Source organism: Maylandia zebra, linkage group LG3 (genome assembly GCF_041146795.1).
Source record: "Maylandia zebra isolate NMK-2024a linkage group LG3, Mzebra_GT3a, whole genome shotgun sequence".
NCBI lineage: Eukaryota > Metazoa > Chordata > Actinopteri > Cichliformes > Cichlidae > Maylandia > Maylandia zebra.
Genome location: NC_135169.1, coordinates 34,368 through 48,963, shown reverse-complemented (window position 1 = coordinate 48,963; position 14,596 = coordinate 34,368). Strand labels below are relative to the sequence as shown.

The 14,596-nt window shown below is 40.1% G+C and overlaps 1 protein-coding gene across 1 annotated transcript; it reads right to left on the bottom strand.

The window, feature by feature from the left end:
* Positions 1-6,487: 6,487 nt before the first annotated feature.
* Positions 6,488-14,596, bottom strand: LOC143416905 (sialoadhesin-like). The gene is made up of 8 exons (XM_076882577.1): positions 14,493-14,596; positions 14,339-14,374; positions 13,958-14,221; positions 13,633-13,878; positions 13,394-13,546; positions 8,917-8,994; positions 7,036-7,101; positions 6,488-6,915 (listed from the first exon to the last, which is right to left on the bottom strand). Exons 1-5 carry the CDS (start codon positions 14,521-14,523, stop codon positions 13,416-13,418), a joined length of 708 nt encoding a protein of 235 aa, XP_076738692.1. The 5' UTR covers positions 14,524-14,596; the 3' UTR covers positions 6,488-6,915; positions 7,036-7,101; positions 8,917-8,994; positions 13,394-13,415.

Below are 14,596 nucleotides of genomic sequence, written 5' to 3'. Positions count from 1 at the left end.
GTAGAGGTGTTGATGATGCAGTGGTCACTCTGTTGAACTTCCTTTATCGCCATCTTGATGGCGCCAAAGCTCATGCTCGGCTTTTATTTATCGATTTTTCTTCTGCTTTTAATACTATCCAGCCACATCTTTTAGTGGACAAGCTTCTTAACCAATTTAAACTTAATTTTAATCTCGTTGGTTGGCTCTTAGACTTCTTAACTGATAGATCACAGTGTGTGAGAGTAAACGGCTGTTTTTCCAAACAGCTGAACTCTTCCACTGGCTCACCACAAGGTTGTTGTCTCTCTCCTCTTTTGTATATTTTGTACACTAATGACTGTCGCAGCACACAGGCCAATAGGCATTTCATCAAATACGCAGATGACACAGTCATTGTAAGCCTCCTTCATGGTGAAGAGGATTCCCATGGGCCTGTTGTGGAGGAGTTTGTTTCATGGTGTGATCAGTCCTTCTTGATGATTAACACCTTGAAAACCAAGGACATGGTTATAGATTTCAGGAAGTCATCCCCTCATCCTGCGCTTACAGTGGTAAATGGTGCAGCCATTGAAATGGTGGATAGTTACAAGTACTTGGGGGTTGTTCTTGATAAGACCCTGTCCTTTGAGTCACATCTTGCTGCTACAGTGAAAAAGGCCCAACAAAGACTGTACTTTTTAAGGAGGTTGAGAGGTTTTAATGTTTCATCTGAAATGATGACTCTCTTTTATAAAAGTTTTATTGAATCTGTTTTAACTTTCTGTATCATTGCTTGGTACGGTAGTATGTCCATGGATAATAAGACCAGACTTAACAATCTGGTTAAAGTGGCGGGCAAGATTTCAGGGAGGTCTCAGGTCCAGCTTGTGGACTTTTATAACAGGCAGGTGCTGAGGAAGGCGACTTCTGTCCTGTTGTGCTCAGATCATCCTCTCTTTAACGATTTTCAACTGCTTCCATCAGGTCGTCGTTATAAAATGACTGCAGTGAAGATAAAGAGACACAAATTGTCGTTTGTACCTAGTGCTACTATCTTAATTAACAACACTAAATTGTAAGTGTTGTTGCCATTGCACATTGCACTTTTTTCAATGGAAAATCTAGGTTGTTTTATCAGGCTTATATTATATTATAGTATTTTTTTTAATGAGTGTACGTGATGTGTTGGTTGTATGTTTGTTGTTTGTTTTGACATACTGCGAATCAATTTCCCGTCAGGGACAATAAAGTTACCATTGACCATTGACCATTGATACAATTCAGTTTTATTTATATGACACAAAATCACAACAAGACTTGCCTCAAGGCATTTTATATTGTAAGGTAGATGCTATAATAATTAATTTGTTTCTCATATCACTTCCTGTTTTATTTTGGTATTCTTTTGTCCCTCGTGTCTTGTATTTATTTTTACTTTCTTTCATTTTTAGCCTAAATTAATTCCACCTAGCAACCTGCATTTCCCCCTATTAGCTCTTTTTTTTTCGTATAGTTTCCGTTTCGTTTTGTCACTTGTCATGAAGTCTGTGAACTTCCCCTCATATGTTCCAGGCTAATTTTTGCATTTGTCAGACTGCAACTGCACATTGAGCACAACAAAACGTTTCTCTAAAACAACATTTTTCAATTCTGTGATAAGTTGAAGCATTTGTAGAAATCCTCATTCTGAAATCTCTTCCAGTGCAGCAGGATGTACATTTTAATTTTTCAAAACAAAAGCACAACCTGCTCACCCATCAGCTAAGTCCTTGAAAACACTGCTCAAATCCTGGCTAACTCCTCTTTAAGGCTCTTGCTGAAGAACAGATGGTTGCACAACTGATGTCAACAGGTTCTTAAGCATTTTGCACAAATAACAGAGAGCAAGGTCGGGACTATGCAGGTTTGTATGATCACATAACACAGGCACACCACATCACTGCCAACAGTGTTTCAGGACAAAAACACAAACTATTTACATGTCAAGCTTCATCTCCATTCATTCTTTATTCTCTTCAGCACCGTTTGTTACAGTAGTTTTATGTCACTACAGTTTAGACTCTGTGAAATTCAGTTTCCAGTAGCAAAACACAGACAGACATTTGCATAGTAAAGAAGTAAGAATACAAATCAATACAATATGAATATAAGCATACATATAGCATAGACTTCAGTCTCCTGAGGAAATACAGTCTGCTTTGGCCTTTTTATTCAGGTGCTACATGTTGTATGACCACTCCAGTTTGTTGTCACCCACAGCCTGAGGTACTTGTTGACAACCGCCACCTCCGCTCCCTCTATTTGAATTGGCAGTGGACCTTCTCTGGACCTCCTGAAGTCCATAACCAGTTTCTTGGTCTTTGAGGTGTTGAGTTGCAGGTGGTTTGTGTGACTCCATGTGACAAAGTTCCTCACCAGACTTCTGTACTCCTCTTCCTGATCATCCCAGATACACCCCATGATGGCCGTGTCATCCGCAAACTTCTGAATATGACATGATTCAGAGTTACAGCAGATGTTAGAGGTGTGCAGGGTGAAGAGGAGAGGGGACAACACAGTTCCCTGTGGTGCTGCTGACCACGGTGTCAGACGTGATGTCCTTCAGCCTGACGTAGTGTGGTCGTTCAGTGAGGTAGTTGGAGATCAGAACCATGGACAGCGACCACAGTGAGCGTTCAGGGGACAAGACACATTTATCAAACCCTACTTTGGGTAAGCTCCATATTTTTTTCTTGGACCCAGTGGAGGATATTATATACACTGCATATTGGCAGTGCCATAACTTATATGTTATATTACTAAGATGAACAAATTTACATTATATACGCATGTAAATATGTCTTCTATAAACTAATTAAAAATATGACAAAAGTATCTTGTTTGACTGAAACTGGTGGCAGCAGTATTCTGATTAGGCCAAGATAAGTGCACCACCTGGATGGAGTAGCCATGGAGTAGACAAGCAACAATTTTAGATTACACTAACAATACCTTCATTTCCTTTATGGGTAATCATCTTTATATTATTAGAAAAAAAATCATACATTTTAATGTTTTTTACTTTGCATGGCCTCAAGGACCCGTGTGATTCTTGAGTTTGAGTCTATTTCAGTGAAAAGAAAAACTCCATAAACATATCTTCAGCAGCTGTACCTGGGCCTCCTTGTTTGCTCATAACTGACGTCTTCAGCTGTATTTTTAATGCAGCTTCATGAAGAGATTATTTTTAATAAACCAAAACAGATTCTCACAGTTTTCTTACCTTCACATCTGAGACCACAAAGAACTTGTGAGTGTTTCTGTGAAAAACAACGTGGACGACCACAAAGTTGCCATCATCTGTTCGACACTTCACCACAGACCAGAAGTCAACCATGTTCTCACAGCATGAACACTATTATTAGACAAACCACCTTCCAGCAGATTCAGAAAATGGTTTGAGGAAATAATGTAAATGTTGGTGCGAAGTGAATATGCGTCTGAGTCTAAAGGGTGTATTTATAAAATAAAATAAAATGGTGAAAAATATTTGAATAAGTTCTTGTTGTAATTCATCATTAACTTTGAATGAACTGATAGTTTGTGTGCAGAGTTTCCAGATGATGTCTCCACGTTCCTTCCTGTGTTTAAAATGAGCAGCTCTGTGTTGAAACAGCTGCAGCTGAAGTGTTTCTTTCTATCAGAAACAGGATGCTGGACGACTGCAGAGCTGTTAGCTTCAGTTAACCACAGACCACAAACACACAGTCCAGCTCACAGGGAACAACACTCAGTAAGCACAGAGTTAAACACACATGTTGATGGTAAACACACGTGACTGTGATAATCAAACTGTAATGTTTTACTGTTGCAACAATCCACATTTATACATTGCTGATCATCCCCCACATGCTCCGTAATGTCCTCATAATCCATTTTACTGAAGTCAGCAACAATCTTCATGAAGCTAAATATGATTCTACTTCCATATCAATCTCAGTTTGAGACATTACAAAAGGAAAAGGTGAGAAAAATGTGTTCATAAAGGTTCACAATATAAAGATCCACCAAACTTGAATTCAGCCTGATTTGTTTTTCATGTTTTCATGTTTTCTCCTCCATCATCAGTTATCAGGAGAGCAGACAGTCAAGAATTCAAACAGTGTCAGGATTTATTGCGTGTTGGGCAAAAGATGAACCTAAACTCAGCACTGCAGCGAAAAGAAGTTAACTTAAACAAACGTAAACTTTATTGCTTTAATCCACAAAAATACTGAAAGTCAGGTGTAAATAGTCTAAATAATAAATACTCAGTTTGGAAACACGGGTGGAACAAATCAAGAAACAACAAGATCGAGGAACGCAAAGTGCACAAGACTGTCACAATAAAACAGGAAATATAAATCACTTTATAAGCCCAACGACCCAGGACCATGACACACTCTCACTGACATAATCTGCCTTCATAAAATAAACATATCAGTATCTGCACTTTTATTGGTCATACTTGTCCTGTATTTACTTGGTATCGGGTAGTTTCAAGTTTTCTAGCATTGCACAATACTACTAAAGATTTACTCGATTATGAAATATCATAGCCGAAAGCAGAACTTCTATGAGGAAGCTGCGGCCGTGCAGAAAGGAGAAGTTAGAAGCAACCTGGCTTTAAAGCTCTGTGGCTTATAAGAGCTCCGTCATGAGTTTAACTTGTAAACCAAAAGTCTACATTTAGTTATGCACCGTACATTTTGCTCATAAGTTAAATTAAAGCTGCAAATATTTTCTCTAGAGTAAATTATTGCTGCTGATTATAAAGGGCTTATTAAAAAATCACTTGTACTTCCTGACCTTGCTCCCTGTCATTTGTGCAAAATGTATGGGAACCTGTCGACATTAACTTTACAACAGTTTGTTTTTCAGACAGTTTATTATCAAGTAATCGTGGCAGCAACATTTTAAATGTTTAGTGAGCTAAAGGAAAAAAGGGGTGTTCACTTTGGATCTGAGCAATGCTGCCAAAGACTCTACAGAGAGCAAGGCCAGATAAATAAAGATTTGATGGGTGAGCAGTTTGTCTGTGGCATCCAAGTTTTTGTTTTTATCTTTATTGGCTCGGACAGTAAAGTAGAGGAAACAATCTGCAGGAAACACCCCAGCCACAATTTAAACCCAGGCTGCTGCAGCAGGGACTCTGGCTCTTGGTGCATGGGTCACATCCTCAGCCAGGAGATCTATAACCAATTCAAACTTCCAATTCAAGCAAGGGAGCTGCTCACTCATCACTTCCATGTTTAGTTGTTATAACTTATTAGCTCAACCTACAACGAGTTCATCAGAATGTGAAAAACTGAGCGTCTGATACTCAAGATGCTTTCAAACCCCCCACTAAATGTGTCCCCCAGTGCCTACAGCTTCATAGAAAATAACTGAATGCAAATCTAGGTATTCATGTTAATTCTGTCTTATTTTTATATCACTAATTAACAACAGCAGCCAATTCTAGGCATCTGTATATAGTAGATAAGCCAAAGGAAAACCACAACCATTAGGCAATCCCTGTGAGCAGCAGTTAGTGCCCGTGGGAAGAAAGAACTCGTTTTCAACAGGAAGAAAACAGCAGCAGCTTTATAGATCATATAAAATGTGATTGTTAATTGTTTTTGGGGATGACCCACGTCTGTTTCAGCCTCACATTCGAGTCCTGAGTTGTGTGGTGGCGGCAGTTTGTGAAGGTAAGTGTTTCCAGAGGCCCCAGTTTAATGTTACCAGCAGTGAACTGATGTGACAGGAGCCCCATCTTAAAGGCTTAGATGGCTTTTTTAGTGGCCTGTCATACTAAACATCTGTGGTGACAAGTTTAGTTTAGGTCTTCTTCTCATGTGTTTGCAGAGCTCATCTCTTTTATTTCCTGCTGTTAAATTGAGGACAGTGTGCTGCCTCAACGTGAGACAAAGCTAAGCAAACCCACTCAGCACTTGTTCTGTTACTCTGCAGTTTGAAGACAAACTGTTTTTGAATATTGTTTGAACATCAGCTCAGACCCCTTTGTGGCTTCACATCCTGTTTACAGCTACGCAGGCTAACGATGGATGGAAGCAGACTTCAAAGGTGATTCGAGACCATTTCAAAGTGCACTGACAGATTTAACAGGAGGAGCTGGATCAGGAAACATGACCAGTGTGAGTCACGTTCACGTTTAGTGAATCGGAAAATAAACGCTTCGTGTCATCTGAGAAGTCACTTTTTTAGTGTTTTTGTTTAGAAAAAAATTAACAAACATCAACATCTTTTCTCTTTTTTACCACGTGAGCTGGTGCTGTCTGGTTTTTGGGTGATATAAAAATAAATATGTAAATTAAACTCTTTGCTCTCAAACGTGCACATCCTGTACTGAAGGGTTTTTCTGTGCAGTTTTCAGCCACTCATCGCTTTTTTGAGTCTGTGGTTATTCAGTTTTTTTCTGTACTGAAGAGAGATGTGTATCAGTTAGCCACAACCAACAAGTCAAGTTTTCCATTTAATGTCTTTTTGAACCCTTGAGAGAAAAACATTTATACAAATATTTATTAGTCCTTCAGAGAAATTACATCACTGCTGCAGGAGACGACAAACATGAATACAATATAAATAACAGTAAAGTCATCAAAGATACAAATCACATGAACATATTTATATTATTTATCATTGCTGATTTTGTAACAAACACAGTTAAAGCACCAGTTATAAATAGGATGTGATATTTAGGCCACATAATTTAGCCAAAAACGACGAAACATGATTCCTTATAGTCATTCGTTATGAGCAAACAAAAGAAAGACATGTAGTTACTTAGAGACGCTACTGCACTGCTGCTCCATACGTCCTCTGGTCTGAGGTGCTGGGGGGACCAGTTAGAGACCAGCAGGTGGACATGAGTGGTTGGACTGGTGGACTACTTCAGTAAAGAGTAGATGGCGTCTGTCTCTGGTTTAAACTCTGAACACAAACACAGTTCAAACAACATTACAGTATTGATTTTGACAGAGATTAGACTTACTGAGTCTCAGTGAAGATGTGGTTTGCTCGGCTCTGTACAAAGTTAAAGAGCAGCTGTACCTTTGGGACTACTTGATCTGAAGTCGCCTGTTCTCACTTCTGAGTAGATTGTAGTTGAATCGCTCTCTGTAAAGAAAAATGCAGAAATTAAAAATTTACACACATTACATTACTGGTTTTTTCTATACTGCAGCTATGGCAAAATATTTGTCCTGTTCTTCATGAAGAGATTAAGTGAAAATCTTTTTATGGCTGCATAGTTTCTTCCCCCCTTCTCAGCAGCTCTTCTGTGAAACGCAGTAACCACACAGAACCTTGGGGGGATGTTTGCATAAAAAGGAGGGCAGACGACCACAAAGCTGCTGTCTTCTTTCAGGCTGACATATTTCACCACAGAGCAAAAAGCAAACTTGTTCTGACAACATGAACACTGTTACTGCCTGTTCTGGAATCAGCAAGAGGAAGTAGCTTGTGTGGTTTTTAAACAGAATTTAAAAAAGTCAGTCAGTACTGACTCATTGGTGTGTTCAGTTTCTTTATGCCCTCCTGAAACACCCGAGTCCCACAGTTGATCTGTCAAATCCTTTATTTTAAACATGTACTGTAGCCTCTCATGATTTACTCTCCATCTTGCTTGCACAAACACTCAAAACAAAGTTAAAAAAATTTAAAATGATTAAAAGAGCTTTAAAATATATTTAGAAATGCCTCTTAATTATAAGTACAAGTGCTTGAATAGGATACAGAATTCATTCAATGACTGGCAATCAAAAACACATTGTTCATCTGGAATTCCAAGTTCAACCAACAGATAGACTCTGTTCATCGCTGCAGTGGTGTTGTAGGAGGTTGAAAGCGTGATCACGTGCTATGAGCCTCTTTTGTTAAGAAGGAGATGTCACCAGGCTGACAATCAACAGGGGTAGGATAGTGCTTGACATCAACTGGTTGTCAATCAATGATTAACTCAAGTGATTTAAATCAAATAACTTAAAAAACTTAATTAAAAAAATTATGCTGGACATCTGAAACTCAGTTTGTATGGCCCTCGTGTGCTTCCATGCATTCCTAACAATGTCAGGGCCCTAATGAAACTGCAGATTCTGTCCTGGGAGATCTGGTTCAGGACGTCACTTAAGATCTAGACAGTCTGAGATGCAACTATGAAGCATCAGATGGACTGAAAAATAACATCCCAGAGATGTTCTCTTGGATTTATGTCAGTTGAGCCTCAGGGCCAATCAATAGTATCAGTTCCTTAACCCTGCATACTCTCACCACAGGGCATTCCTAGGAGGAATCTGGGGCCCACTGCAGTAGCATAAAATCTGACAATAGACATTCACACCAGTGGCCTGCTGGAAGCAGACTTTTTTTAATAGCAGGTTGTTCTAAGTGACAACGGATAGCAATGAGCTTTTCTACACACTGTGCCTTATTTACAGCTCAACTCAGTTCCAAGAATTTGTTTGGATGGAGCTCCACTGTCTTTGCAGACAGTTCTGCAGCTCTGTGGCCATGATCACATGAGGCTGTGCCCTCAGCCATCTTGCCCCACCTTTGTCTCTTACAGCTGAGCCACAAACCACAGCCCATGGCCACAGGAGTATCTTGGATGTTATTTACCTGCCAGTTTATTAGTATTAGCAATAGTTATTATACCACTTATTTGCTGAAATAAGATTTTATGTATCAAATCATATGAGGTTTATAAAATATCTAGGCCGATGCAGAGCATTAATGGTCTCAGGGAGTGGACACTGAAAGAGTTTTACAGGCAGAGGTTAATTAACTGCCCCTTTCCTCTGCTTTCCAACAAAACTGTGACTACAGCTCCTGCTAGCTGTGACCTCCAAGTCACCCATTTGAGCTGCTAAACCAAATCCTTAGTGTCTGGCTATAAAATCAAACCATGATGGAGATGAAGAAACGCAGTTTTACCTCTCATCTTCAATTCACTCTGTTTCTCTTTGACCATAATTTGTCCATAACTGACATCTTCTGCAGCTCGATCATTCTCTGCAAAACACAAAACGCACAGAGGTCATCACTGAGATGGAATTATAAATACTGATATCCCATAAATGTAAAGCAGTACAGTTATACAGTACAGTACAATACATATGTATATATATCCAAAAAGTTGATTCTGTTCACCTGGACGTAGCATTTTAAGCATTTTCATTTCATCACTCATCCAAGAGGTCAGTTCCTTGATCATTAATATGCAAATTGTGATGACCATTGATCAACAACCACTGATCATTAATCAAAGACTCAAGGGGGAGTCTCTTAGCCTCCAGTAACGCTGTGAGGAACCTTGGAGTCATTTTTGACCAGGACATGTCCTTCAATGCACATATTAAACAAATATGTAAGACTGCGTTCTTCCATTTGTGCAACATCTCTAAAGTTAGAAATATCCTGTCTCAGAGTGACGCTGAAAAACTAGTTCATGCATTTATTACTTCCAGGCTGGACTACTGTAATTCATGATGCATTGAGTTTTTCCTTTCCAGTCACCTTTCTCACTCACTATGTATTAAGATAAGATACCTTTATTAGTCCCACGCGTGTGAAATTTGTTGTTAAGGCTGTCGACCTTTGCCAGTGCGATCTTACCCTTCTGACCATACATACATTACACAAACATCACATGGGGAAGACAGGTCGGAGAGGTATAACAATGGAAAATGCACCACATGAGGAAAGACAAGAAGAAAAAATAACTCCCCCAGACTGAGCTCCAACAGGGAGATCAGTTTGAGAACAGAGAAAAAAAAACACCTCAGCACATGAATCATCACATCTCACAACATACAAGATGTAAGCTTCGAAGGTGTTTGGAGGGGGTGGGGGGTGGGTGGGGGGGGGGGTGAGTGTAGGTTTGTGTGAGTGTGTTCCGTGTTCAAACGAGAGAAAGTGTCCCTTCACCCGATTAGGCAAAAGTCAACAGTCTTCGGTCGACGCGGGTGGCCTTGAATGAGGAAGGAGAAAGTCACATGAAATGAAGATGGTAGCTATTTTGGTTAGTGCGAACAAACTGCTTCCAATTTTACAGTTGTCTCATGTCACTCCGTCACTGGTCACAAGTCTCTCGTTGGAGAGCTGTGAGCCTCTTCACAATGTTATCCATTTTGCTCATAGGGCATAAGTGTTCACGATAGTTGTGAGCCTCTCCGAGATGTTGTCAGTTGCTGTCAGATGTCAGATGTTGTCAGTCGGTCTCAGTACTCACAGCAGCCGAGATGTCATCTGTGCTGCACCTGATGAGCCTATTCTGAGAAGCCACAGCTCACTCCATTGTTCCAATCAACATAGCGGGCAGCCTTGTGAGGGTTTGAACAGCCGTTTCTGCTTTCTTTATCCTTCGATAAGCCAGGGCCAAGCCAGCGCCGATCAGCAAGAACCCTGTTATCATGGTTTCGAAAAGGTGTCTTCAATGTTTTGTCACGGGCTCTTCCGAACCGAGGCTTCTTGTCGAGGGTGTCAATTGCATTCAGGGACCAGTTGATCAAATCCATAATTCTTTAGGTTTTTAGAGAACAAGTCTGGGAGACTCTCTTAGGGTTAGAGAATAAGCGAGACTATACAAAGACATGAGAAGCCAAGCAGAAAAGATAAGGGAGAGGGAGAACAGAGAAGGAGAAAGTGCGACGGCCTCCGTCAAGAGCCAAGAGGATCTCTCTGCTTTGAATCATATCTGTTATTAATCTTAATCTTAAACAAATAATTTTAGCTTATAAATTTGACCTGCTTATAATCTCTTGGTGAAAATTCTGGTGTAAAACAGCTGTTTTCAAAGAAGGAAATTAATCCACAGACATAAACATGGAAACATTTTTTAAATTTCTAAAATTCATGTGGTTAATGAGATTAAGTTTCATGGAAACAGCTAATTATCTAGATGTATCCACTTTTGAAAGATTGTTTCTGCTTTTTGCTCCAGTGTAACCACAATCAAAAATAATTTCCACCAAACTAAAACCAAGTCAAACTCTTACAACATCTAAGCTTTTTGTAATCATGAGGAGATAAATTCCAAAAATGTTCCTGCTCTTTTCAACTTTTACTAAAGCTCTTATAGAGAAGTGATATGTGCTGCATATTTTGGCAGTTGTCACAAAGCTGGGGTCTAATTGGATAGAGAGAGACATAATTCACAATGGGAAACATAAATTGCATAATAATAAATAAAATGTTGTACATTTTTTGAACGGTCTACAGGGAGTGCAGAATTATTAGGCAAATGAGTATTTTGTCCACATCATCCTCTTCATGCATGTTGTCTTACTCCAAGCTGTATAGGCTCGAAAGCCTACTACCAATTAAGCATATTAGGTGATGTGCATCTCTGTAATGAGAAGGGGTGTGGTCTAATGACATCAACACCCTATATCAGGTGTGCATAATTATTAGGCAACGTCCTTTCCTTTGGCAAAATGGGTCAAAAGAAGGACTTGACAGGCTCAGAAAAGTCAAAAATAGTGAGATATCTTGCAGAGGGATGCAGCAGTCTCAAAATTGCAAAGCTTCTGAAGCGTGATCATCGAACAATCAAGCGTTTCATTCAAAATAGTCAACAGGGTCGCAAGAAGCGTGTGGAAAAACCAAGGCGCAAAATAACTGCCCATGAACTGAGAAAAGTCAAGCGTGCAGCTGCCAAGATGCCACTTGCCACCAGTTTGGCCATATTTCAGAGCTGCAACATCACTGGAGTGCCCAAAAGCACAAGGTGTGCAATACTCAGAGACATGGCCAAGGTAAGAAAGGCTGAAAGACGACCACCACTGAACAAGACACACAAGCTGAAACGTCAAGACTGGGCCAAGAAATATCTCAAGACTGGTTTTTCTAAGGTTTTATGGACTGATGAAATGAGAGTGAGTCTTGATGGGCCAGATGGATGGGCCCGTGGCTGGATTGGTAAAGGGCAGAGAGCTCCAGTCCGACTCAGACGCCAGCAAGGTGGAGGTGGAGTACTGGTTTGGGCTGCTATCATCAAAGATGAGCTTGTGGGGCCTTTTCGGGTTGAGGATGGAGTCAAGCTCAACTCCCAGTCCTACTGCCAGTTTCTGGAAGACACCTTCTTCAAGCAGTGGTACAGGAAGAAGTCTGCATCCTTCAAGAAAAACATGATTTCCATGCAGGACAATGCTCCATCACACGCGTCCAAGTACTCCACAGCGTGGCTGGCAAGAAAGGGTATAAAAGAAGAAAAACTAATGACATGGCCTCCTTGTTCACCTGATCTGAACCCCATTGAGAACCTGTGGTCCATCATCAAATGTGAGATTTAAAGGAGGGAAAACAGTACACCTCTCTGAACAGTGTCTGGGAGGCTGTGGTTGCTGCTGCACGCAATGTTGATGGTGAACAGATCAAAACACTGACAGAATCCATGGATGGCAGGCTTTTGAGTGTCATTGCAAAGAAAGGTGGCTATATTGGTCGCTGATTTGTTTTTGTTTTGTTTTTGAATGTCAGAAATGTATATTTGTGAATGTGGAGATGTTATATTGGTGTCACTGGTAAAAATAAATAATTGAAATGGGTATATATTTGTTTTTTGTTAAGTTGCCTAATAATTATGCACAGTAATAGTCACCTGCACACACAGATATCCCCCTAAAATAGCTAAAACTAAAAACAAACTAAAAACTACTTCCAAAAACATTCAGCTTTGATATTAATGAGTTTTTTGGGTTCATTGAGAACATGGTTGTTGTTCAATAATAAAATTAGTCCTCAAAAATACAACTTGCCTAATAATTCTGCACTCCCTGTATTGATACTTCTAGAATTGTGCCAAGTTGGGTAAAATCTTGGCACAGTGCTGTCTGCTGAGTTTCAACTCAGCCAGTTGGAGTCCCAGAACTGAATCTCAGGACTGCATTTGTGGTTTTGGAGCATTTTTAATGCAATTATCTTACAGATAATACAATTCCTGTGTGGATGAGAGTACTCGAGAAGTTTGTGCTCCAGTTTTGACCAATGAAAATCTAACATTGTGTTTGGATGCTACTTAACAGTAATTAGCATGATTCTGTGACTGTGTTATGCTCCAATAAAGTCTGCAGATACAAAAAAGCTATGGCTTTCATAGTAGCTGATGAACAAGACAATTCATCCTGCTATTCAAATTTGGTTACTCCTGGTTTATAAAAAACAAAACAAAGATTCCTCTGAATGGTTGTTTCCCTTTTTTTAATCTTTTGCTATTTTTGTTTTCCAAATAACTTGTCACATTGTTAAAGTGTCGCTACAAAAATGGAAAACTGAAAAACATTTCAGTATTCATAGATTTATAATTTGAGTTTAGATTTCTTAAAGACTGTACAGCTAAAAAACTAATGTAATCCCAATAAAATAAAATCACACATGTAAAATCTGCAACATTCAGAAGTCTGAGTCTCACCTTCAGGTATCCTGTGAACACATCATCTCACCAGCAGAACCAGTAACACCAGTAGAACCACAACACAGGAGGATCCAACACATGACAACACAGGGACAAGATAAGAACCAGGGTTAGAGGTGGATGGGGGTAGCGGTGTGGTTGGGGGTTTGTCTAAAATAAAGCAAACACAGTCATTAAGTTGTCGTCACATTGTGAATGTTGAAAGCTGCAGAAACACAGACAGGTGAGTGTGTCACCTGTGACAGTGATCCAGCTGGATGGAGACTCTCCATGACCGCTGATGTCACACTTGTAGAGGCCTTCATCAGACCTGGAAACATGCTGGATGGTCATGTGACCTGTAGGCTGCTTCCTGATGAGGGAGCCATCTTTATAGAAAGCAGCTGGGAGGTTGGAGGGAGTGGTCTTTGTTTTACAGAGCAGAGTGACGTCATCTCCCTCCATCACAGGGAGGACAGGACTCTGCAGGATCACTGATCCACCTCAACACAGAGACAAACTACAGCATTTCATCCATTTACACACAGCTTCATCAACACTAACTCCACACACTCAGCTTACCAGTGACTGTCAGGTTAACCATGTTACTGATGGGACCCTCTCTGGACTCACACCAGTAAACTCCACTGTCCCATCGGTCAATGTAACTGATGTTACAGGAAGAACCAGCACCTTCTCCCCACCCAACTCCACACTGAGTCCTCTGTCGTTTGCTTGTGTTTCTCCTCAGAGTCCATCCAGCAGAGCTGTCGTCCTCCTCACAGCTCAGAGACACAAAGTCTCCTTTAAAGATCTGAGAGCTGCTGGGACTCACAGTCAGACGAGCTGTGAGGGTTACAATGAAAAAAAAAAAAGATCTGTTTACTTTACATTCTAAACCCAATCAGGTCATATCAGTGAGCATTTCTCAGGTTTAAACTGTGACAGAAGAAGGTTACTGACCTTGGTTTGTTGTGCAGCTCAGCAGTGAGATCAGAACTAAAGAGAAATGACACTCAGCTGAGACTCCCAAAAAGTTTCCTCAACCTTATACTTATTTTTTGGACCTGATTTGAAGAATTCAAAGAATTCAAACAAACACAGAGATTCTACTTACAGAGCAGACACAGCACAGATGTTTCCTTCATCGTCCTTCTCACTCATTTGAGCTTTTTTTCATTTCTGTCACTGACACCAAGTAAAGCCCGCCCTCTTCCTCTG